Source organism: Mytilus californianus, unplaced genomic scaffold (genome assembly GCF_021869535.1).
Source record: "Mytilus californianus isolate M0D057914Y unplaced genomic scaffold, xbMytCali1.0.p SCAF_3, whole genome shotgun sequence".
Taxonomy (NCBI): Eukaryota; Metazoa; Mollusca; class Bivalvia; order Mytilida; family Mytilidae; genus Mytilus; species Mytilus californianus.
The window spans coordinates 35,392,017-35,419,068 of NW_026262679.1; the positions used below are offsets into that span (position 1 = coordinate 35,392,017).

General features: G+C 31.0%; 1 protein-coding gene across 1 annotated transcript; it reads right to left on the bottom strand.

Annotated features, from left to right (window-relative positions):
• On the bottom strand, window positions 1–26,833 carry LOC127734446 (uncharacterized). The gene is made up of 19 exons (XM_052244310.1): window positions 26,793–26,833; window positions 25,709–26,591; window positions 24,570–24,628; window positions 24,196–24,267; window positions 21,972–22,103; window positions 21,505–21,627; window positions 21,029–21,100; window positions 19,112–19,242; window positions 18,708–18,800; window positions 16,500–16,586; window positions 15,950–16,054; window positions 14,042–14,228; window positions 11,698–11,841; window positions 11,364–11,449; window positions 9,423–9,493; window positions 8,822–8,994; window positions 5,901–6,030; window positions 4,199–4,272; window positions 1–1,803 (listed from the first exon to the last, which is right to left on the bottom strand). The coding sequence occupies exons 2-19, from the start codon at window positions 26,566–26,568 to the stop codon at window positions 1,799–1,801; spliced, it is 2,604 nt and encodes an 867-aa protein (XP_052100270.1). The 5' UTR covers window positions 26,569–26,591; window positions 26,793–26,833; the 3' UTR covers window positions 1–1,798.
• Window positions 26,834–27,052: the final 219 nt, after the last annotated feature.

Below are 27,052 nucleotides of genomic sequence, written 5' to 3' on the forward strand. Positions count from 1 at the left end.
TCGTAGTTGATAATATATTGGCAAAGATGTCGATAAAAAGTTTTTGTAGTTGATAGTACATATCATATATAATATAAACTTTCTTTATAAAGTACAAATTAAGTAAAATATTAAGATCAGGGTGAAAATGGAAACAATACTGTAAAAACCTCTTAGCGTCCGAAAAGCACAACAGGACCCACCTACACCAGGAACGCTTAAAAGTCAAACACACGATAGCGGGAAGCATAAATACCTTGTCACGTCAAAAGTCATAGGACCAAAGAAAAATAATAGCACAAAAACAAATAAAGGGAGTACTGTAAAGTTAATAAAAAGATACACAAGATCAGTACATAGAATCTTTAACTCAAGACCATTTGTGAAGTAGACGCTGAATATTTATCTATTATGTCTCGGTACTTTCCAATGAACGTTTTGAGAAAAGTGACTCGTCGAGACGAGACGTTCTTTGACAAAACCCTGTCTCATTAATTTTTTGCTCAGGCGTCGATGACGTTTCACAAAGTCTGAGTAGCAGCTGCAAGCTCTTGAATACTGTATTAGTTGAGAAATGTATACTCCATACGCGGGTGAAGTTAGAATATTGCTGCTAAGGTGAGGAAAATTTATAATCTCAAAATTGAAATCGTCTCATGTGTTATATATGCTGGTACTGAGATGACAATATTGTCATATTCGACGTAAATGTCTAAAAATGAGGAAGAGGAAGCTGTATCTGTGGTTTCTGTAATCTATACTGCAGGGGGATATATAAATGGGACCCAATCAGAAAAGTTTGGATTGTCAACGAAAAAAATATCTTCAATATATCTGTAAGAAAAATTAAATGATCTAGCTTTTTTTATCTTTTTTTTACAAGCGTCTGAAGAAACTCTGACTCATATGAAAATAACAAAAGGTGCACAGTTGGATCCCTTAGGAATGCCGACAACCTGCTGGAAAATACTTCCTCTAAGGTCAACAAGTAGGTCGTCGATGAGAAACTCTAGCATATTGATCACTTGTTCTTCGATGTAGCATGTTTTATTTTCGGGCTAATTTTTTACCAAATATGCCGCATTATATCACAAAACTAAAGCGTACTTGTAGTGTATGGTACCATTTTTATGGAGGAAAGCATTGTGGATTATTTTTTTACGAAGGGTTTTTAACTTTTTTTGTGGTATGGTGGTGTAAAGGGTGGAAAATCGAAGGTTTTGATAGAATTTATTTTAGAGAATGACCGAGGTTTTCAATTTTCCAGAAGTTCTTTTGATTTCTTAAACATCCACATAAATCCCACTACGCGAGTAAACAGTGTCATAGTATTTCTGTACTCCCTCTTTCACTGCGGAAAAAGTTTATGCTAATCTAACGAACAATTTCTTGTTGGAACATGCAGATGAGCCGGCAATGTATCTTTGTTTGTAAGTAGCTTAATGTAGTTTATGCATCCAATATATAAAAGGTAAGTCCTCAGGTTTGTTGCTCATTGAAATATTAAATGAGACCATGAAGGGCTTGGAGTTTGCCAAGAAATCCCATTTCCCTACTTTTATTTGAATTATTAAATATTAATGTCATAAGAAGGAAAGCAACATTGTTGTTAGAAGACTTATTGTCATAAATTTAATAAGAAACTCAAATAGAAAACTCATTGATGAAATGCTTAATTCCCTTCGATACCAACATAATAGAGAGGGATTTTTTTAATCTGAAATACAATTGTAGTTTAAAACTATGTTATTCCACTGCTGTTCTTCAATGTATCTTTTCTATATAGAAAGTAATTTATTGTCACCGTTGAAAAAAGGCATCAATCTGAAAGTAAAAACACTAGAATTAGAAGAAGGCAATAGGAAAGGTACCAAATGTAACAATGTCTAAGAGGAAGAAGACAATAACTCGGAATATAAGTCAGTATTGTATTCTCAAGCTAACCACGTGACATATCATAAATAATTTCCTTTCCTGAGTGTTATGTTCTATTGGGATAAATAAAGGCAACAGTAGTATACCCTGTCCAATAGTCATAAATCGATTAAGCGAAAACAAATCCGGGTCACAAACCAAAACCGAGGGAAACACATCATTTATAAGAGGAAAACAATGGAACAACAGAAATTCTGAACTGCAATAAAAACAAACGCCAACAAACATAGAAACGGACTGCCATATTCCTGACTTGGTACAAGACATTTTAAGAAAAAAAAATTTTTGAACCTGGTTTTATGGCTAGCCAAACCTCCCACTTATATGACAATGTTAAAATACCGGTAAAAAATCAACATTACGTGACAGGAATACAGTACAAATAAACGCAAGAACACTCAGGACAGAGAAACACATAAATAAATAATATAATAGTACATTACAACATGTAAACCACAGAATAACAACGGACACCTCCCATGAATCTACGACAGCCCACCAGGACACCACAAACGAATTATAAACTGTGCGTCACACGAATGTATCAACGCCACAAAAAGTGACGTATTTTTTGTGACGTTTATATTATCACATGTAAATTTCTAAAATAAAAATAGAATAGAATAGATAAAAGAGAAAGTGTTTAAGAGTTCGTGAGAAAATCAAATGAAATAGTACTAAATTTGGGTATACAATGTAAATGCATGTATTCCCGTTTTTTATCTTGACAGCTGCTGCAATGTCTTCTACGAACAAGCGCGATACCGAGGTACTCGTGCATTAAACAAACGAGACGCCCAATGCGACAAAATTTTGCGTTACTCGTTTATACTAATTTCTGCTACATGTTTTGAAAATATATGCAGAGTTGCAATTCATATTTACAGAAATCAAACAAAAAAGTCCTCTGTAAATTCAGTCAGGAATTGCCTGACAAAAGTAGGTTTAAACAACAATAATGAATATAAAATAATCAATGGACACAACATATCAAAATATGCAAATATACATTTAACGTCGAAATTAAAGTTTAACCAGACAATATAAAAAAAGTGCGTCCGATATAAACAATTTCATTTGAAATCTGAAATGAAATATGATTTAGTAGAATTAACGTGAAGATTGGTTTTTCAAGAGCTTCCCTTTTTAGTTCTAAAATAAAAAAAAAAAGACCATGCAACTCATATGTATCTATACACTCTACTGCATCGACACATTAGAAGCGGAAGAAAAAAAATCTTTTTGGTAAATAAGTGAGTCGATTGTGACATATAGGTCTATTATAAAATTGTTGTTAATTAGTGAATTCAAATGTTACGGTTTGAAAAGAACTTAACCTCGTTAAAATGTAAGAGTTCTAAGAAATTTTGAATCTATACGGTCTTCATTTATGCTTCATCTTTGTTTAGTTATTGTTTTTATTGCTTTTTTGTTGCTATTGATTACTTAACCTTAGAATGAAAAAAATTGTCTAGACGCAGATTACTGTGTGCGTTAGTCATTGATTATACCGATATCATTAGAAGATTTACTTTGTTCTCAATTTGATTTTGATTTTGCCATCTTAAGGATGTACTTAGGTGAAATTAAAAAATCTAAATTTAAAATTGATACTTTAAGTCAGAAGAGCATAACGCTAAAAATATCGATAGGTTATGGAGCTCCTTTTTGAGATATTTAATTTCTTTTAAATGGCGGGAAAAGGCTGACTTAGATTTTTGTCTTGTATTTGCATTGGTATTATTAGGGTTTTAAATAGAAAGAAAAGAAATTTAGAATCTGCTTAAATTTTGGTAAATAGCCTTTAATGAGCTATTGAAGTCTAATATGAAAAGAAAAATGGGTGTTATGGGGCAAAATATTTTACCCTGTATCGTAGGAAAAAAACCAAGGAGTCCAAACATCTGACACAAATTCCTAAACCTGACCCAAGTACATCCATTGTTCCACAGATCAAGAAAACAGACAATGACTGACTACTCTGACATTAAAGTGAACTCTACATATAACGTTTGATAAACCAGTCAGTGTTTAACGTTTTTTATGCATCTTTTTATTCACTTTGGAATTAAATGTTGATATCAGCTTTCACGTTTTTGTTCACTTTTGCCGTCAATTGAACACAAAAAGGTGATCGATTTATTGATGGTAAACATATGCTATTAATTGTTGACTATTTGATGTGAACGTTTAAAGTCAAATATCTATCTCCTTACAAGTATGACATTGTATAACAAGTCACCATTATGAGGCTAAGACTTAATTATTCAAATAATCAACCCACCTTTCCTTCTAACTGCCATTTCCGTTTTATTCTGCGCGTTCTCTTGTACCATTCTCGAAAAATGTATTATATATCTGGAATTAAGTATAAAATCATTACAATGTCTTTAACGATTTGTTTCCTGTTTTTCGGTCACATAAATTAAGATGCATCTTCAAAAAAAGTTGTTTATTCAGGGTAAACAGTCAACAGAAATTAGGATATAAAACTTTGAATCAAAAGGTCCAAATGAATGCAATAAAAACGGTGTTTTTTGGATCGGCATTTGAATTATGAGTATACACTATTTACCTGTATTCCAATAATGCGATCATTCTGTGACATATCGAACGAACTAAGATTAATAAACGTCATATTGTGGAATGTGGTATACTACTCAACGAAATTTGTAAAATTGTAATAACTTTGCTTTTCAGAAATCCATTCATTAACTTCTTGACCTCTATGTTCGCTTATGTTTACACCTCTTATTGCTTCATTATCAAAACTTAAATGGCTTAGACCATATGATATCTTCTTCAAAGTTTTTGCAGAATTGAATAAAAACGCATATATAGACATAGATTATAGTACACTTGATACCCAAATTACATAAGTGTTCTTAAAAACAATGTCATATTATTGAGTCTGACAAATGCTCCACTAAACCTCCTTCCAAATATCAACATGTATTTGATCATCAATCAATAATCATGCAATTGTATAAAACATTTACTTTTTCTATCCTTTACAAGTTATTCGCAATTCTAGACTTACACACAGATTGAATGCGCAACTTTGTTTCATAAAACAGAATAGCCAGTATAGATAGAAACCTGTTTAAAAAAGGAACAAATCAAATTTAGTAAAACGAAAACTATGATTTATGCAAAAAAGGTTTTCTTAAACTTGTATCATTCAGATGCCTTTTTCTACTGTCGACATAATTGATTCGTTTTGAAGAACTATTTTTATTAAAAGACAATTGGCATTCCAATTATAACCATATGTGCTCTTCGTTTTTCCTACTTGTTCCTTTTTTCATATGAGACAGACTTCAAGCAGAAGCTTCATAGGAAGAATATACATCAGCTTCAGAGCTTCAGTTAGCCTTTTAATTCACGTTCCGTGATATAGATGATACCGGACGTATTTTTCGTGACGGTCTTTGATTTTGTTTTAAAAGAAAGTATTAAAAGGCAATGGGAAAGATTTCCTGACAACCTCTTTGTTTCTGCCCTTCAACTCAGTTCAATGGCAGGAATTACAACAGGTTTTCTTTTTGCACTACATTTCACACGTGATTAATATCTTTCATAATTCAAAGTCATATTAGAAATCATAAGTATTATTATATTTACAAACTTTTACATTCAGAGGAAATATAACCAGCTTATATGAGGTCGAGTTGCTTTATCTATAATGGTTTACAACGTAATCTGCTATTTGTACCCATATCTTTATTCTAACAATGTCGCACTGACAAGTACAAATTTCTGTGCTTTGCTTTTGAAAATGTTTCCACTCCCCAACTATTTGTTTCTAGCGTTCTTGATGAAAATGTATTCAACAAACACGTGTCATGAGTTTTAGTTTTGTATGAAATTGAATTCATTCAAATATCTTATTAAGGTGATCAAACATTTTTAGTGTTTATTTCATGTCAGGCTTTCCTCCTTTTTTGACGAGATAATATGTTTAACAAAATGAAGAAATTAATTACGTTGTACGGTCCATTTCGATAATAATTTTTCCTGTTTTCTTCCTCTGATATGCTTTTTCAATCTTTACATTTATTTCGGATGGATATTTCGTCCATTGTGAACCCTTCTGTTGCTCCCAAATGGCACTGACTGTAAAAAAAAACCCATCATATGATACTTTATTTGTTATACTGAATGTGCATTTCACGAATAATAAGTTAATATCATTGGAAAATGAAGGTGTGCTATTGTCTGACCTTGAATATATCGATCGAAACGTTAATTAACTGGTAACTGACGATGTAAATAGTAATTTTTGGATTATTATTGCTATATTTTTACTTGAATTTGCATATTCTATCAATTTAAAAATAAATTTTCAATAAATCTAAATATTTTCTGCATAGGTTATGAAATGATGCTATCCCACGATGCATCATTCTAGTATCCAATAAACCAATACCCGTCGTTGTATTCCGCCTGACTCTACTTGCTCTGTGAGCCAGGAATCAGGCTAGGATCATCCATGTGTCAGTACCTGACCTCCATGTACAGATTCAATGTTCGTCATGAACTCAACACAGATGCCAGGATTAAAAGTTTATACGCCGGACGCGTGTTTCGTCTACAAAAGACTCATCGGTGGCAATCGAATCAAAATAGAGAAAGAGGCCAAATAAAATACGAAGTTGAAGAGCATAGAGCATAGCATGTATGACCATGAAATCTATATTGATATCTTAATACTATCATTTTTTTAGTACGCTTCTTTTATCCTATGGCGTAAAAAAAAAGAAGAGTAATTTCGAAGCAAATATCTTTATCAAAAAGCACTTTTGTTCATATTAAACAAAAAGAATTTCTTTGAGAACAGCTTACCAGACCTCAGAAAATAGTATCATATGCAAACATTTTTAGAATTTCTTGCCAGGAGAGTTAAGATAAATTTGACAAACTAAAAATGATTTTTGCAATGTAAATAAAATAGGGTAGTTTTATCACCCTGTAACCTTGATATTGAATCTTTTATCTATTGTTTTTAAATATGAATGGTATGAGGATCCCTAAGGCGCAAACAAATAAAAAATGAGAATTTTAAAAAGAATGGGAAAGATAATTTTGTGTTCAAATGAGATGGATTTTGATCAAATAACCGTTTATTTACAAGTGTTGGTTTAGTTAAAGGTTTCAACTCCCTCAGGCAAAGTTGACCTTAGATGGATTTGGCTATTTTTTTGGTCCTTTTTTTGGTTAAAAAGCTCTTCAACTGTTTCGGTTCTTATACATCCTCGGCTTTCAAATATTCGGCTTTGAGCATTTCTGATAAAGGGAAATCCAGAAAAAGTGCTTCAGACGCATGAAATTAATAACGTGTTGTTTTCATTTTTTAAATAAGTTTATCATAGAAGCACTAAATTTAAACAAATTGTAAGTACATATATTAGTAATATTTTTTTTGTTAGTTATCTCAAGCAGCCTTTTTAGATTTGTGCTTTGATTGTCTATGTTTCGTTTAAGGTCAAGTTACAGTAAATGGGCCATGTCACAGATTTTGGTAAAATTTTTACTCGTTAAACTATTATTAAAAATTGAACAAAATCTCAAATTTCAAATTCATAGATTCACTTAAAAAAAACTATATGTTGTTGTATATTTCCGTGTTAATGATGTTAAATAATAACAGGGTCATCGACTTCGTTTTTATTGTATATTTATTCAAAGTAGTGTTCTAGTTGAAAAAATACCACAAAACGTCAAAGTAAGCGTAACGTCATCCCGTTGTAGGCCGTAAATAAAGGCAATTATAGTATACCGCTGTTCAATAGTCATAAATCGATTTAACTGAAACATATCTGGATCACAAACCAAAACTGAGGGAAACACATCAACTATATGAGGAAACAAAACGGAACAACAGAAACACTGAACTGCTACAAAAACAAACGCCAACATACATAAAAAACGGACTATGTGATAACAATTGCCATATTCCTGACTTGGTACAGGACATTTTAAGAAACAATGGTGGGTTGAACCTGGTTTTATGGCTAGCCAAACCTCATGCTTATATAGCAATGTTAAAAATACCGCTAAAATGACAACATTACGTGACAGGAATAAAGTACATATAAATGCAAGAACATTCGATATATATTTACGTTTTTCACTACAAACCCGATAGCAGATAGGTTAATACACCAAAAACGAAGTCAGTGACCAAATGATTGTTTTATATCATTTAATCGGAAATTCATGCATCAATAGCAAACTTTTTTTTTGAAAAATCTATGGATTTGAAATTTGAAATTTGATGATTGTAAGACTAATTTAAGAACGTGTTTCGTTGATTTTAAGTGATTATTATACAATGTTAACCTATTTTCAAAAATTTCCACCGTTGTTTTAGGTTAGGGGAAGGATTTGGCGCCAACAAACTAGTTTGACCCCGCCACATTCTGTATGTGCCTGTCCCAAGTCAGAAGCCTGTAATTCAGTTTGTTGCTCTATATCATATTGGTTTTCGTTCATTGTTTTGTACATATATCAGGCAGTTAGTTTTTCTCGTTTGAATTGTTTTACATTTGTCATTTTATAACTATGTGGTATGAGTTTTGCTCATTGTTGCAGGTCCTTACGGTGACCTATAGCTGTAAACTTCTATTTCATTTGGTCTCTGATGGAGAGTTGTCTCATTTGCAATCATACCACATCTTCTTATTTTTATAGTCAGTAATATTTTAGAGAATAAAAAAGATAGATGCATTATTTTTTTCAATTTTCAATAATAAATTAACGAGCCAAAGTTGTATGCAAAATATCACTAAAATCTGTGACATAGCCCATTAGTTCCTTGACCTTAAATCAAAATTAGCAATTTTTGGTAGGTTTTCACTTTCAAAACGAAGCTAGTTTTGATTTTTCTCATTAGTTATTGGCTCACCTGATGTTTCGGAATATAAAGGAATAACATAATCTTCTGGATTGCATTCGTCTGGTTTCATTGTATATGGAGCATTTTTTTCGATTGTTGATTTTCTTAACCTTTGTCCTATATGACCATACCTATCTGTTTCCTTGCACCCTATTTTATGATCGTTGTTTGAATAATTATCACTGTAATAATATGAAATAATCATGGACAAAAAAACCGTTAACTGCATACTAAGCATGTAGATGCAAATTCAAATATTTTACGCAAAATAATTAATATGTAAACCTGTTACTACAAATCGAAGTAACTGATTTATTCGTTACAATTTGAAGTTTTTCTTGAGCAACTTATTGAATTCAGATATCCAAGCTAACGGTGGTGCTCAATCTTTTATAGTGAGAAAAACGCATTTTCTTCTTTTTCTCTCTATTTATTTCATTTACTTTATTTGTAATGGTGCCAGAAAATTATGGACAAATCAGTAAATAAAACTATTTGTAAATAATCAGACGACTTGATTATTGAATTATTATAAAACACTCTGAATATTCTGATAGCTAATATAGCTCTATATGGTTAGTAGGTAGTGTGTATCACACTTTATACTTACCTTAACTTCACTTCAAAATGTCCATTTTGTCCCATTTTATAGATACCTATATGTTTTCTGTCCCATCTTACCTGAAAATCATTTTGTTTTCTCTTATTAACAAGACTGTCTTTTACCAATCAAATGTTTTATTAAGCGTGTGAGCTAACAGTACCAATCAATTTGTATCAACATTCTCAGCTTTTAAAAACATCCATTCGATATTAAGTGAGATACATTACATTAAGATATTCACGGATATTTTAAAATTGAATATTTACTTCACCGCTCATATTTTTTTTTCCATTTTGGTTTTTGTTTCTGGTTCGAAAAAAAAATATTTCGTGTATTATCCCATATAATTGTCAATGTAACCCTTATGTGTATTTTGTTATTGCATTGTTAAGGTCTTCCTTGTATTCATGTGTTAATATTTCTTTGAAAAATAATTATTGAATAAATCTTGATAATTTATTAATATATATAATTACTGGGTTTTATCTTGCTGTGCATTCAAACGCTTAAATCGAAAGCAAACTGACAATGCCATGGAAACAATTTTGGACGACAAAAAAAAACAAAAACCAGTGCAAAAAATTAACATAAAAAAAAATAAAGACCGAAGAACACAAACCCCACCAAAAACCGTGAGTGATATCAGGTGACCCAGAAGGGTAAGCAGAGTCTGCTCCATATGTGACACCCGTCGTGTTTCTCATATTAAAAACGTAGATACGTTATATTAAGTGGTTCCACCTCACGAAATATCGGATTGGTAATGACTCTTGTCTATCTCTAAGACATCATCCCTTTAAAACAAAACTAAGGGTGATCTCAGGTGCTCATATACTTAGTATGTTAGGCCTCATACAAGATTTTTATTTCAACATTTTCTTTTGGGAACTGCCCATACAAAGTGAGAAACTAACGGCCATTTGTTCAGTTGTTCCAACATTTGATATGTTGAGCGTGTACCATTTTCCATTTAAGATATAATACAAATTTGAAATATAGTATATATGAACCCTATCTTTGCATTGATACAATTTGTTTAATGAGTATCATTTTTTTATATTTTGAGTGTGAGAAAGAATTTAGAAGTTTGGTCTAATGTTACTTCAATCGTCAACAGAAGAATCTGATCATTATAATTGCTGTCGCTGAAAGTGATTTCTAAATCTTTATTGTTAAACAGACATTTTCTTACCGCTAGGTCAATGTTTTTCGAATGTTGTCATTATTCTAATTTTTGGATAATTTAAATTGTACTTTTTAAATGTTACCTTAAGCTTGTCGTTATTTCTAATTCTAGGTTTGGATTTAAAAATATTTCGGCCTCAAGCATCACTCAAGAGACATTTATTGTCAAAGTGCGCAACTGGTGCAGTATAATCTGTACCGTTGATGTTATTAAAAATGTCACCGCTGCTGGTGGAATATCAGACTCCGAGGGTATCATCAGTTCAGTAGTCAGTACTTCGATACTGACATGATTAATAACATACCTTTCTTAAATTGTCTGTTAATGAATTAAGATATTATTAAGAAACTAAGGTTTTATCTACCTCAGACGATATTCACCTTAGATTGATAAGGCTATAATTGTATGGTTCTTTTTAGTCATATAGCTCTTCAACTGTTTCGCGTCTTGTACATCCTTGGCTTTTAAATATTCGGCTTTTAACGTTCCGGATGATGATCAATCCAAAAAAGCGCCTTGGACGCATGAAATTTATAAAGTGTTATTTTCATTTTTTTTATCTACAAGCTGTTGATCCTAACTCCTTCGTATGGTCAAATTATAGAACCAGTTAAATATTTTCATTCATTTCTTCTCCTTACTTTGAACTGTAGACATGTATTCAAGTGTTCAGTAATCTTAAATGTGCTTCTAAATAGAAAAAAGATGTGCATACATACGTGTTTTATCATTACTTATTATTATCAATGGACAAATCTCACCACTACTTTTCCTCCTTGTTTTTCACCCAATATCGTTCCTTCCGTTCCTATACCCCCGTCATGATCTCCATATTTCCAATCCTGGCCTATAAATTAACTCAATTATTGAGTACTTATATAACAGCATTTTCATTTCACATAAACAACTTTTTCTTTATCACGAACAGTTTTGCAATTTATTTTTTAAAAAGTCCCAAAAGGATGACATTAAATTAAGCCATGACAATGAGAACAAATATTTAGATTCTTGTTTCAATAAGTAGTGGTTTCTTAAAAAAACAAATGTTAAAGCCATAGAAATTTGAACTTTAATACCATAAATTATTTCATATACCTCTGACAACTCTACAACCAACTGCTATCAGCTCATCGACCAATACTCTAGGTTCATTGACTTTTCTTATTTGAAGTATATCCATCTGTTCATTATGCGGATAGGGATAGATTAATCCATTGTCCCATTCTACTACAATCCACCCTATATTAAAAAGTGATTGCCTTAAAAATTTTTCTGCAGTTTAGGAGATACTAAACATATGACATTACTATTTGAATAGTAAGATGTTTTGCTTATTTGTTGAAAAATTGAATAGAATCTGAAGTGGTATTTTGATAACATAAAAAGTATAAACAAAATGGCATTATTTGTTCTTTACAAAATGATATTACTAAAAGCTTAACAAACCGTACGATATTGATTCATTTGCGTTTGAAACATTTTTTTCTCTCTGAAATAACCTTCACGAATTATGCTGAAAACGAACATGTTCAAAATCCCAAGTTATAAAATGTCCAGAGCATAAAAACCCGCAGGAATGTAAAGAACTACAAAACCCATCTAGGGTCAGCATTGCCGGAATAGGTTGCAACCTATGATTGAGAAAATTACATTTAATTTTTGTTAGAAAATTATTTCATTGTGAACGGTAAATTTCAATATCATATGTGTAACATATACAGTTTGAATCATCTATTAAAACAATTTCAGGAATATTCTAGACTTATTGAATCGCCATTATATCAATCAGAACCTATGGGTAGGCATCATTAAAAGTTTTAGACTTTGCAGAAGGTCTTGAAATCACCATTCCTGTAAAGTTGGAAAAGATGCATAATTTATCTTTCAGAGGAGATCAGAATCAATAGTTATCATGTTTTCGCCCAATCAGATCGAAATTTGTTTTGATAAACAGCATACATATATTATAATTGATATGTTCTTCAGATTGCCAGATTTATCGCAATTTTAATTGCTTGCCAAAAGATATTTGAAAGATCACCTCCCCTCGGCATCCGTCCGTTATACGAACCAAAAGAATTTGTGTCTTTAATTGTTACAGTTATCCTTGTATAGTTATCATTGTCATTTCTTCTAGGTTCTATCCCCGTTTATTTCATATGCAATTGTTTTCGTGTTATATCTTTTCACTGTATAATATGTTATTTTATCTCAAAGTAACGGTTCTTAATTTTTTTCACAAACAAATCTATGGGCTCACTTTCGAGAATTGTCAGAGTTTAGCCTTCAAATTTAGCACAATTCAATATAATAAAAAAGTCATACAAATGAAGGTTTTAAACATATACGTCTATCTTTTTTCATGATAGACCTTGTTTAACCTTAAGTTTTTTTTAGACATTTAGTGGAATTCATAAACAATAAACTTGAAATCATTTCACTGATATCAAATATGACAACTTAGTTGAGGTACATTTTATTTGGAAGGGCGTCGAGGGCTTGCAAGATTTTTATATAACAGATTTTTGGTAACAATAAATAATGTGATTATGGCGCTCAAGAAAATACAATTTAATGAACTTGATTTTATTGAATGCACTTGAAAATATCTGTGGTAACTTTGTTTCTCGATTTTTGTTTTTTTATCACAATGAGGGTGAAAATAAACATCAAAATGACATATAATCGGGTGAACTTCAGGATCCGATAGTTTTTTTACTTGTTTTTGCAGTAGCAAGCAGGAATTAGTGGTGTAATTTCACATATAGCAATCCTTTCAATTAAGATTGTTTATGTACCGATTTGAGACAACACACGTAACGAAGTAAAATATCATATAACGATTGAACATGCTAAAATACTATAGTTTTCCAACAATGCAGGGGCCTCGGAGACTGAATGGCCTAAGTAGATCGTCTACAGCAATCACTAGCCTGTCAACACTGGGGTTATGAGTTCCAATCCTGCACGCGGAACTCCGAACATAATCGTTTATGATTGCCAGTTTTCTTTCCGACGGTCAGTAGTTTTCTCCGGGCACTCCGACTTCCTTTACCAATAAAAACTTGTCGTCATGATATAGCCAAGAGTGCTGACAGGGGCGTTAAACACCAACAATCAAACTAAACTTGAAAAAATCGTTTTTCAGTTGTAGAAAGTTTCGTTTAAGCATTTTAAAATATATCCTTTCAGAATCAAAATATTTACTCTGACAACCATGTTTATAGTCCAAACAGACCTATATGAGTGGTTTCATTAAATGCTTACAATATATTTTTTCTTTGAAACTTATAAAATGTTAATAGACGTCGGTCAACGGACGCTAACTGAGGTAAAACTTCTATTAAATTCTTTTAGAAATCGGACCAAAAATATGTTTTGATAAATTATTGGCGTTGAATGTGTATGTGTCATTCAATCTCTATTTAATAATGTCTACCCTCTCGATCCTGACCAACAACAGTTCCTGGAAGACCTGAATCTTGATCATCGTAAGTCCAATCTGGTCCTCGTCTTACTCTATCTCCTAATGTGAGGGTGGTGCCACTTAATTCTAGATATAGACCGCGCCTATTATCAAACTTTAAAGGATTGGTAAAGTCTTGTACCATATCTAGACAGTCCTCCTAAAATAATTTTAACAAGTATTTCGTTATAATCTTTCTGAAACTGTACTGACATGATTAATATTTTTTTTCTTTGATGAATTCGGCTATTCCTTTTAGGTCCATTTATTGACACCTAGCTTCTAACGTTTTCGGGTCTTACACATCATTGACTTTCAAGTGTTTGGTTGTTTCTGATGGAGGAAAATCCTGAAAAGCGCGTCGGAAGCTAGAAATTATATTAGTGTTATTTTTCAATTTCTTGGTACTGTATACAATAAATTTCCCATTCGCCGACACGAGTTGGCTTGTAAACTTCAGGATTTGGAGCACTTAAGACAATTGGTTCATTGTAGTCCAATGAACTCTATAGTACACATTCAGAGGCATTTGGATCATTTATACAATTATAATGCCGTCAGTATCTTGGGTCAAAATATAAAAGATACATGAGCAGAAACTAGAAAATGGGCTTGCAGTCAATTTATCTCAAGTTGCAAATCAAGTAAAATCAAAATAGATCCAAAAAAAATACTGTGATTTCTTGGGAAAAAACTAGAGGTTCTGAAAGTCTAAGGCGGTGCTTTTTAAGAATCATAAGAATAACAAAATATAAAAATTCCTGAAAACGTAAAATCAGCATCATTAGTTTTGAAAATGAACATATAAAATATACTTTGCAGTGATTTCCTAAAGGAGATTCCCAAAGTCTAGAATTTTGAAATTCGAACATTTAAGAATAAACAACCAGAAACATTATGTGTGTAGCTTTGAATTCTTGGTTCAAATCTAGTTAATAAAGTTTAAAATCAAGAAAATCATATCTAAAATAAAAATCATGTGAAACAATTTTTTTTCGGCAAATAACATTTCGTCAGCTGCAGAGTGGTTAAATTCGAATTCATGACGAAGTTGAAAATTCTGTTTTCAGTTGAACAAAAATCACTTGATTGAACAAATAAAGCTTGGCAGAACACTTTGCCATGTGGTGCAGTTCTTATTGTTATACTATGAATATTATGAATAATGAATAAGAAAAAAATGTTAATATCTTGATATGCGTGATGTGGTTCGTAATTCGAATGAAGTCATCTGATAATCAAATTGATCAGAATTATGTTACTTATGTCAATATGATATATCTCTTGTCATAAGGAGATACAGAACAGTTCTACTTTCACAAAGACAATGTATTCAAATTGATATATACTCGTCAAATCCCAAAACATTTGACGGAATGAGTGATAAGACAAATTAGCACAAGAAAAACGAGAATATTCAATGAAATCACATACTAGAAACAATGAAATAGGCAAATGAAAGTTATAATGTCATAAAAACAAAAGCCAAATGTGAGTTTTAAGGAAGAATGTAACAATAATAATATAAATCAAGAAATAAATAAAAATTTATTAATCATGCATATGATTTTTAGGCTAATCTGCTTTCATCGTTTCTTGATTTATATTTGGTAAAAGAAAGTATTCATTTTTTGCCATAAAAACTTTCTGTCCAGAGAGTAATGTTTAATGAAGTTTGCTAAAATCTTGAGTTCTTTGAGTATAAAAGTGCTGAAGCTATTTACTCATCGACAAAGAGAAAACATATTCTTATCTGATTATAATAAAAATCACACAATGTTCAAGTAATTCAATTTCACCTGATTGTATTGGTAATAAATTTATTACTGGCAAATATAATTCTTGCAGACTCTTCGGGACAAACATATTTGAATATCTTACATGTTTATCATCAAGGCTAGTGTGGTTTAATATTTTCCTCCTTATAACGTCTCTGCTTTGATTCTCCGAATACCGTATATCAGAAGCTATCTGTATTGCCAATAACTGTAATGTAAAATCTATTTTGCATTGCAAGTTGTTTGAAGTCATCAGCCATTGGTTCTTACTCGAATATACAAAATAGCTAACTGCTGCCAAATACAAATACTCACTAAACTTAGTAAAACAAAATAAAAATACTAAAGGTTCTTTATATGTAGCATGGGGAACCCAGTATCAAATTCTTTAAACCGAAAAATTCTGATGTCTGAATTATCATTTTTAACAAATAATTTGATTTTATTAATGATCGCATAAACTTTATTCTGCATGGACAATGTGTATTCGTCATAAATTGTAATTTCCCATAAAGACATATCCTTTGATATATATTTTACAAATGTCGGAAATTCAGTTAGCATAAACTGTGTAAGCTGAATGGTATCAATGTCAGAACAAAGAAAAATACAAACAATTCACAATAAAGACATTGAAATAAAACTATTCATACCATAACTCGAGTCATTCTGATCAAACGGTGCATTTCATTAGCGTGTATTATTTTTCCATTAGTCTTCCTCACAGCTTGTTCCAAAGTCTGAAATAACACTTAGTTATTGACATAATTATTTAGTTCAGTCCAAATATCTTTAAACAATATTAGACATATATATATAACAAGTATGCATAATTTCATTGTATCACCCTATTCAACATCGATACTTATCTTAATAACAGCTGACAGTTTAACTTAAGCTGCATGATAGAAAACAATAGCAAAAGGCCAAATTCATACACAAATATCAATTATTTTCATTATATAACACTTTTCAGTAAAAGAAATCATTTGATAAGTCAAAATCCAGCTAAATTTAACCAGTTATAGAGTTCAAATTATAATCTTTAACCAAATACGAATATTCCATTATTAGTATGTTACAACGACATCAACAGTCCAAACTTAAATAAATACTTTCATATTACATTTTTATTTTACATTCAACATACGGACTCGCACAGTTATTTTCAGAATTTCAAATTACGTACATAGTTCCAATAAATTCTAAGTAAGTAATAGTAAAAACAAACACATAATGCATGAGGTAAAATGACATTTTCCTTCTTTTTCAATTTATCACGAAGGTATGGTACATTTGAAAATGTTGTTTACATTTCACAACAAAGAACAATACAAACAATTCACAATAAAGACATTGAAATAAAACTATTCATACCATAACTCGAGTCATTCTGATCAAACGTGCAATTTTTTTAATAAATGATACTTTTTTCGCAATCCAGGTTGCTTTTTGTCATCATTTATTTTTAGATAAGAAAGTGTTTATCTTTTGCTGTAAAATTTTTCCATGCAATGTAACTAAACTTACGTGAAGTGCAATTAAAATCTTGCATTCTTTAAGTTTAAAAAACTTACGAAAATAATGAAGCTAATACCTGGGACAATGGACAAAAATCCAAGTTGAGGAAAACATTTCTTACCGATTTTCTTTCCTTTTCAAAAAGTGTTGCAAAAATATATAACAAAAATAACGAACTCCAAGGCAAATTAAAAAAGGAGAAGTCCATAAAAATTACAAAATCAATCGCTGTCAATCAACGGATCAAGTTAAAAATAACTGCCATATTCCTGACTTGTTACAGGTATTTTTTGAAGAAAATGGTGAGTTAAACCATGATTTTATAGCTATCTAATCCTCCCACTTGTATGACATAAAATTGAGAATAAAAATGGGGAATGTGTCAAAAAGACAACAGCCATAAAATTGAGAATAAAAATGGGGAATGTGTCAAAGAAACAACAGCCCGACCAAAGAGCAATAAACAGCAGAAGGCCACCTATGGGTCTTCAACACAGCGAGAAAATCCCGCACCCGGTTGTTTATAGTTTCGTTTTATTGAGAAAAAAATTGAGGGAGCAACCCAAACAGACATAACTGGTGAATGTGACAATAATTGGACAAGCAGCCAAAACTGTTTAAACATACATCACAGATATACAACACAACTGACTTAAAATTCAAACAAACAAAAGTTAATCTAACAAAAACGCCAAAGTAATGTAATTTTTCAAGTTATGTAGTTTCAGCTTCTAGTTTTAATTATTAATTCAGAACGATTTTTCAGTTAGAATATCAAAGTAATTTATGACAAAAAAAAGACTACTAAATGATTATTTATGCAATTGTGCATTGACCTTTGAATAATTTCATACAAGTTTTGAACCTATACGATTTTTTTTTAATTTCACAAACATAAGAAAATTGAAATTTTCTTAAAAAATCTACATTTATAGCGAAATTTTCATAAGAAGATGAGAAAATATTTTGACCTCTGTCTTACATTAAAATTATGCAGTTATATTGAAAGTGGTTGACATAATTAAAGTGTTAATGGCTTTAGCTACTCTCGTTGAGAGAAATGGAGAATTAAGGCTTTTTATATAACAAGGGTTATTAAAACATTACAAAATTCCTAAAGGTTGATCCGTATAAATAAAAAAATAAGATTGCAAATATGTTAAGTGATAATATAAATTTTCATTAATAAATTTTCAGTACCCTCAAGACATCGGATAGACTTTATGTAGCATTCTGCCAATGAGAAATACTGAATAAATCAGAAACATTTTCTAAAATATGACAAAGTATTGAATGAGAACCTAATAATTCATTATGTTTACGAAAACGAATAAGCTTACGTTGTTGTGTTGACTTCCGCCAATAGGTACATAAAAAATCTTTGTAGTGGTAGCAGTTATCTTGTCAATAACACCGTTAATGTCTGATGGTACCTAAAAATTAATAAATATTCCAGACATTTCAACTTCTTCGAAAAAATAAACCAAGATAAATTCAAGAATGTTTTTATTTCACCAATACAAGAACAAACAACAGCAAAAAAAATCTAGCTTCTTTATAATGAGGTTGAACAATGGATAATGTATAAAAGAACATCATATTTTTGCTAAAATAGAAAATTGAAGTTTAACAAATATTTTCGGTATGACGATCTAATATATCAAAATTAACTTAATTTGATAGTGTAAGTTTTCTTGAAATAAGAATAACTATTTACTGACATAAATCTTCCAACAATACTTACTCGAGATTTACTCAAATCAAAAATAAAATTTTCTCCATTTTCTATTGCAAGTTTACATTGTTCTGACGATCCATTGGTGAAAACAATCATGTGTGCCTGTAACACAATATCTTCAAAGCAGCCTAATAAGCCTGTGAGTAAATATTAATGTTCATCAAATCAATTCAAGTCGATTCACTTTCATGATAAAAAAATAATTTCCAAAACCCTTGCCTTTTACACATTAAAATCATCAAAAATAACTATAAAGGATAAAAAATGTATTTCAACATAGATAATATTAATGCTGATTTTTCAGGAAATTTGGATGGCTTTAACTGAAAGAGTTGAAGTTTAGATTGTATAGCTTTTTATCATATTTGGGACCTCCTATTACCGACATAAATTTCATTTGCGTTTAGTGCATTTGCTTTTTGTGCGTTCTGCTGAATGCTAAATTCTCCAAATATTACAGTTATCTTTATTCTTTGACGCCTCACAAATATAAAATACTTAGTATGATTATTTTTTCATCTTCTATGGGAAAACCTCTATAGTGAGTTTTTAATACGTGGTACTTTCATCCGATAAAACAGTGTCTTTAGTTGATGAAAAGAAATTCTGGCTTACAAAATTTTAAGCTAGGTATGATGAGTTCATTTAGAACATCATACAGAAATAAAATCTTACAAATACTGTCATAAAATGTCGACCTTGACACTACACAACAAAGGAATAATATAAACGCTAAGAAAACCACGGGACACGGAGATATAATTATTAGATTACTTGGAAGATAATATTGTATGAAATGGGCAAAAGAGAGGCGAAGGATACCAAATGGACATTCAAACTCATAAATCGAAAATAAACTGACAACGCCATGGCTAAAATGACAAACAACAGTACAACAAACACAACAAAGAAAACCAAAGACTGAGCAACACGAACCACGCCAAAAACTGGACGTGATCTCAGGTGCTCCGAGAAGTTAAGCAGATCCTGCTCAAAATGTGGCACTCGTGGTGTTTCTCATATTAGTACAGACCCGGTGATAAGTTTAATTCGGTAAGTCACATTCGGGGAAAAGGGGACGGGATTGCAGTTACGACAATTTGAACACATCCGTCGAACATATACCAAGTAATTTGGTGGTTTGTATAACTATATCGATAAACATGCTGGTCGAAAAAAAGGTAGTATACTAGTAATACATAAGCGACAATATCACACAGTATGTACACAATTACTGAAAAAAAAAGTACTAAAATATATATCATTTAGCCTGCACTTGCGCGGGTTATTAATGAGTTAAAATGTTAAAAAAAAAAGACCGTAGCCGTAGGCCACTGCGTTTCATGCATTCAGGACTGACTTATAACACTTTGGTGCATCATATGATCATATTAAAACTAAAAACTATAAAAAAAAAAAGCATATCAAATTTATAAAACTGAAAAGATTATCGCATTCAATTGTAGCCTCGATGTAGTAGTTTTATGATGTAAAACTGACAGCAATGTGTAAATAGTTATTATAAATGAAAAGAGACAGCGACCTTTAATTCATTAGATTATTGACTTAAGACAGGCATATTTACAAGTGGCGATCAAAACGTAGGTGCATATACAGTCAATAAACTACAGATTTTTCCCTATCAAAATAACATTAAAAACGCACAATAAAAAAACAAAAATCCCCAAAATATTATATTCAACATTAAACCAACTACAGGAAAAACCGCAAAACAATTATAAATTGATTTATCATTTAACGCTTTCAAACGCTGAAAATTTCTCGTGTGTTTATGGAAACCTACTCTCTTAGATTCTATTATTGTTAAGGTTAACTCTTATATAGAAAACCAATTCATTTACAGCTTTTGCGTCCACTTGATTAAATTATATGCTACCAAAGTAAAGTTCAAATTGTACTCACATGTAGTAACACCAGCATATCCCATCAAAAGTCCCGCTATGACAGGTGCATCTCCATCCGGTCTTAAGTGTCCTTAAATGCGATTATTTTTATAAAAAAACCTTTCTTAGATAAATTTTCACAATCTTCATCTTTATTTTGTGAGCAAACAAAATTTTAAATGCTTCTATATATATATGTGTGTGGTAATCGTATAACTTCATGATTTTAAACTGATACTTTGAAAACAAACTTTAAAAAGCAGTAAATTAAAAGGTAATTTTTTAGTAATACTGTGTGCCGTTGTTTGTTTTATCTCCAACTTTTTACGCATTTCAAGCTTTGGTTAACCGTGTATTGTAAGTGGTTATTAAAATCTTATTCATATACCCACTCCACAATGCATATGTTGGTATTGTTTAGACGTAGTTGATTATAACGACAGAATATAAACATGACACTGTCAAATTGTGAAACACCAATTTGAATGATATTACCTATCAATTCTATGATTAGTTCATAATCACTTGTTGCTTCTTGTATAAGTCGTGTTTCACGGCCAAATACTGCTAATCCAATGCCATTTTCCAAATCGCTACATTCCGAACTTTGCTTAATTCCTGTTCAGAAACAAACTTTTTTTTTGGTTGAGAAATCAAAAAGGTTTAATCTTCATTTAGTTCTATTCTCCCGTTTTAGAAATACTTACTTTTTACATGCAGTTACAGTAAAAAAAGAATTAACATTAACATCAAAGGAGATTTTATGTAGTTTTGTATGTTGTTTAATAAAAATTTGTTAAAAAAGGTAGAAACTCAATATCATAAACATGATTACTATCCCTTATATCAATCAATAATTTACAATTAGAATTTTAACGTTCAATATGTGGTATTTCTGCTACGATTTTATCATGTGCAATCTTTTACTTAATCTAATTTCAGTTTTTGTTATTTTAACTCACCATAAACATACTGTAGAGCAGCTGATTTCAACTTCTGGAAATATCCCGCCATATGTTCAGATATATCTAATACCAAAATAACATTATGCGATTTTGCAAGTTTTACGGCTCCTGATCTTATTCTTGCTGAGGCTAAAAAATGTCATGAAAATTTCAAAGTTAAAACTGTAAATCTAGAATTTCATTTAATTACCTTTTCTACCAATACTTTCTTTATGCATATCCTACCGTAGTCTATAATCGGTCATAACGTTGGTTCGTTCGGATTTTGTTATTGTACTTATCATACGGGAAAACTCCGCATTGACGTCACTACGCTAATACCAGCGTAAAAAATTAGTGCAGAACACATTTTTCTACACTTCTAAATAATATCTAAAGATATGTTTTCATTATTATTCTTAAGTATTGTACAAAAATGCAGATTTTCTAATGGCCATTTCAAACCTGACTTCCGAATGCCTAAAAACATTTCAGAACTTAAGAAAACCCCTCTTCCGGCCTCCATTGCTTTGTTTACATTCCATTGAGCGTCATCAATCTTAATGGCAGACCAAACAGGACAAGCAAATCGTATTTTTATGAATTTAAAAATGGCAAGCACCTTACGTCTTACGCGATTTTCCCGCGAAAAAAAACCCATCCAAATTGAAAGAAAATCTTTGGGAAACAAACGATAATCATGCCATATTTTTGTTCAGGAATATAGAGTAGGTTAATAAAAAACAATTTACATATATTTGTCATAAAAAAAAAATTTTGATTCAATATAAAGAGATCGATATTCTGACCATAAGTAAATATTCATATAAAATTCCATTGATGTCAAATTTCATGGCTAATAATGAGGTTTCCTATTGAATAAACCCCCAATTTATTGCTAACTATTTCAAAGCAATATCATACAAACAAATAATATAATTGCCTTGTACTTAAAAATCACCTAATTGACAGTAGAGCAATTTGATTGGATATAACGATTCAAGGTGTCACGTGGTTTTGAAGCCATTAGAATTTGAATGTAAACAAACCGGGTCAGCTGCTCCAGTATGGAACAACATCGTACATTCAGTGACTGAGAAACAATTATGAGTAACCAAGCTTGACAGTACACAATAATAAAAAAACAAAACTAAGTCTACAGAAAAATAAAATAAAATATGGCCTTAAGTGCACGACTTACCACCATTGCGGGATACATGTATATGAATTAATGTCGTTATTAGCTATAATGCAATGTTTTTTTTTTATTTTCAAACATATGTCTCTTGGTGTTCTGAATGAAGTTTTATTGAGATAAAAAAAAGTTTCTACAAACTGTATTTGGTTGGAACAGTTCAAATGTGCGGATATACGCATGACGGGTGATGTACGCATAGCTGGAGACATGGCTAAACACTCGGTCTTACTCCTTTTGAGTACGATTCTCTCAGTTTTGGATTTTCACTTTATTGGCATTTTCTGATTTGATTCATGAGGTTTGAACATCGACAAACTACTATTGCATCTTAATTCAACATGTTAAGAATCCGGCTGTCCTCAGAGAGGTGATTCCAGTAAGGACTATAGAACGCATACACGTCAGAACACTTTATTTTGACTTACTGACATTCGCTCGATAGTAATTAGACGTTTTGAGAAAAAAAATTGTAGGTAAGACTTTCGGAGTTGGCTAATTTAAACATCAATACATCGTTACGTTAAATTCCAAATTAAAATCATTTCGCCAAGTTCAAAGTTTACATGTTTCAGACGTTAAACGACACTCTTATTTTCTTTATTTGATCAGGAAATTTTATACAGTGTCACATTCACACTTATTTGGATTCATAGTAACGAGCTTGGCATTATCAAATGTGACTTTTTGCCTGTTTTAATTTTTCATTGGACAAACGTATTTTTCCGAAACAACTTCCCAGAGAATAGTTACACGCACTTTTAGATAAAAAGCAAACACTATTCTCGTCAATTACTATATACGTGATGCCCCAAAGAGTAGAGAGACAGCTAGTTGAAACTTCAGTATTTATATGATTATATGGATAAGCCCAAGAACAGACAAGAATAATGGAAAATAAATTAAGCAATTTAATAAAAAAAAAAAGTAGCATAACACAAAAAAGATTTGATCTGTCATGCAACATCTCCTTTAAACTTTTTAAACCTTTTAATGCCTATAAAACGTTTTTCCGGTAAGTATTTTTTTTTATGTCAAAGCACTAACCATATTCTTTTATTTGTTTGGTATACTGATACCATTCTCTAATAGTTCTGGGTTGCTCACCATCGAATATTCCTTCAAATATATATCATTAGCACATGTATTTGATTGAGAAAAGAAACACATAAAGTTTGACAATGATTCGACAAGCAGTTCACCTAATTTCAATTATAAATTTTGCCTTTTGAATTACAATTTCATAGACAATAATACATATTCCATAATCACTTCTTTGCCAAATAAGTAAAGTTTATTTCTTTGAAGGCCGTTTAATGGTTGGGTAAGGTTTTTCGCATCTTCGTCCTTTTGTCCCTGGTGGATTGTTGACCTATTTGGCAAATTATACCACATATCATTTTATTGTTTATCCTACATACTTTCATCATATATTTCTTCCTCGTGTCTTCTTCTTGTTGGTCGCCTGGCCGATCTGTATCTAAATATAAATTGGTAGTTGTATTTTCTGACTATAATTATAAATTATAAAAGACGATTGTCCTTATTTGACATCTGTTAATCAATTGCATCAGCACATTCAACGAATTAATACGATGTATTGGTCAACTCGTGTGTAATGGCAACATATTGGTTAATTCGTATGTAAGGGCAACATAAAAAAAGTTATGGTAGAAAACACAAGAACACGGTAGCCTTATGTCAAATTCTTTGGAATGTTTCCTTAGTATCTTTTCACCTAGTTTAACGGTTTCTTCGATTTGCAATCTTATATAACGTATTCTGAACTTAAAAATGTTTCTTACCGTTACGCAAATGATAAGAATAATTCAAATCATTGATTTTGTCGGTAAATTTATTGTTTATTACATGATGCAACTGTAGCTAAGGATTCATATTTAAAGGGCACATTTGACCGACTTAAGACTGATTTGGTTGTTCTATTAAAGCTGAGTTTTTCTTTACTCTCCAATTTTTGCATCTGGGTTTTTCATGGGTACCTGATGTAAGTAATTCAAGACAAACGTTTATGAACATATCATATAAAATTTAATTTTCTGATAGAACTTTTATCTATCTCAAAACCAACAAATCTAATCATTTCCAAAATTGTGTAAGAATTAACTAATTGAACAGAGATTCGTCTGTTCAGTATTAGTTTCAAGGAGTTAGTTATCTTTAAAAAATATTTACTAAATGAGTCATAAACTCATCATAACAGACGCGCGTTTTGTCTTCAAAATACTCATCAGTGACGCTTGAATAAAAAACGTTACAAATGCCAAATAAATTAAGAAGATGAAGAGCATTGAATCCCCAAAATTCATATTTCAGTGATTTTTTAAGGAAGAAATCATTGGATCAAAATTTTCGATGCATCATGCAAACTATTGCTACGATATCACTTACAGTTTTGGTCATTTTAACGACAGTAATAATGAGATAACAGCAGTACTTGTCAAGATAATAGTAACAGAAAATCGAAAATAACTAAAGAAAGAGAAAATAATATAGATATTTAACAATGAAATTTTTGTAGATATTTGGTAAAAATATTTACGATGTCGCTGACTTCATCATTGGTCTTTCATCATGTATGATGTGTTCTGTCGGTTTTATATTTGGTACAATCGAATCCATACAGCAGACGTTTTTCTTTGTTTTCTCTCCAAAACTATCATTGCTATTATGAAAACTAACGCGATTGTCGTTTTGTGTTTTCAGAGTTTTACTTTTATAGCCAGAGTCATTTTTACGAATCATGGATTTTATCTTTGGTATGTTACAAATTTCAATCTCAGACGAACTTTCATTACCCTGTTCCTCATTTAATGTATGTAATGGGTTGTCTTCTTCAATTTTGTTTTCGTCTACAATAATTTCTTCACTACTGTTACAGATCGAAGTTTTGATTGTGTTAGTGGAATCATTTTGAACTTTAACGTTATCACTATAGCTTCCTAGTTTTTTAAAGAATTGTGTATCGCTGTTTTCACCGAGAGGTTTGTATGGGTTAATAGTTGATGCATAACATTGAACAGCATTATGTGTCAGTGGTCGTACTGTCCTGCCATTCACATAGCTCGAAAGGTTATGGATATTAGCGTCAGCGCTACAACATTCATTGTCTGATTTATAATCGGTATTATCTTCATCAGATGCTTCACCATTTTTCCTGCATGGTATTTTACCTATCCCTAATGATTCGTTGTTTTCTTTTACATTAAATGAACATTCACAATATTCATCATTAGTTGACATATCACTAGAAAAATATTTACTACTTCTCTCGTCATATTTAGCCATATTCTGTAGATTATCCACAATAACATTTAATCTTCTGGTTTTCAACAATAAGTTGGAAATCTGCTTTGAAACATTATCTAGATTGTTGGTATGTTCAACAGATTTAGTGTCCATTCGGCTCACATGTTCTTTTAACTCTAAAAGCATATATTATTGTCATGAAAAATTAACCCACAAAATGATAAAGCTGTATTTACGTAATAATCTGTAATCCAATGGAAAGATTGTTTTCATGTTACTTAAAAAAACCAATAGTTTTGAAATATAGACTAAGAGAGTACATAGGGAGATACAGAAGATTTTTGGAAACCATTTTATTTTCACACGAACAAACTTACGTATAAATTCTTTGGAGGCAGCAGTCAGTATTGAAGTGCCACTCCTGCTGAAACATTAACTAAAACTTAAATAAACAATAAATGTAATTTTAACAAAGTTTATTAACAATAGATTTTAGATGTAAACAAACTAAAAGAATATTAATTTTTTTCATAATAAGGAAAAAATATTGTAAGACCGTCTTGAAATGTAAGATTTTTATCAATGTAATTTAAGAATTTCCATTAGATTTCTAGCATTCTCTTAAAAAAGCAAAATG

Bases quoted from the DNA above. Each gene is read 5' to 3' on its own strand.
- LOC127734446 (XM_052244310.1), bottom strand. From the start codon at position 26,568: ATGGACACTAAATCTGTTGAACATACCAACAATCTAGATAATGTTTCA. The intron at 16,587-18,707 runs GTAAGCTTATTC...GTGTTATTTCAG, and splicing joins GCGGAAGTCAACACAACAAC to ACTTTGGAACAAGCTGTGAG. The intron at 14,229-15,949 runs GTAAGATATTCA...AAATTATTTTAG, and splicing joins CTAGCCTTGATGATAAACAT to GAGGACTGTCTAGATATGGT.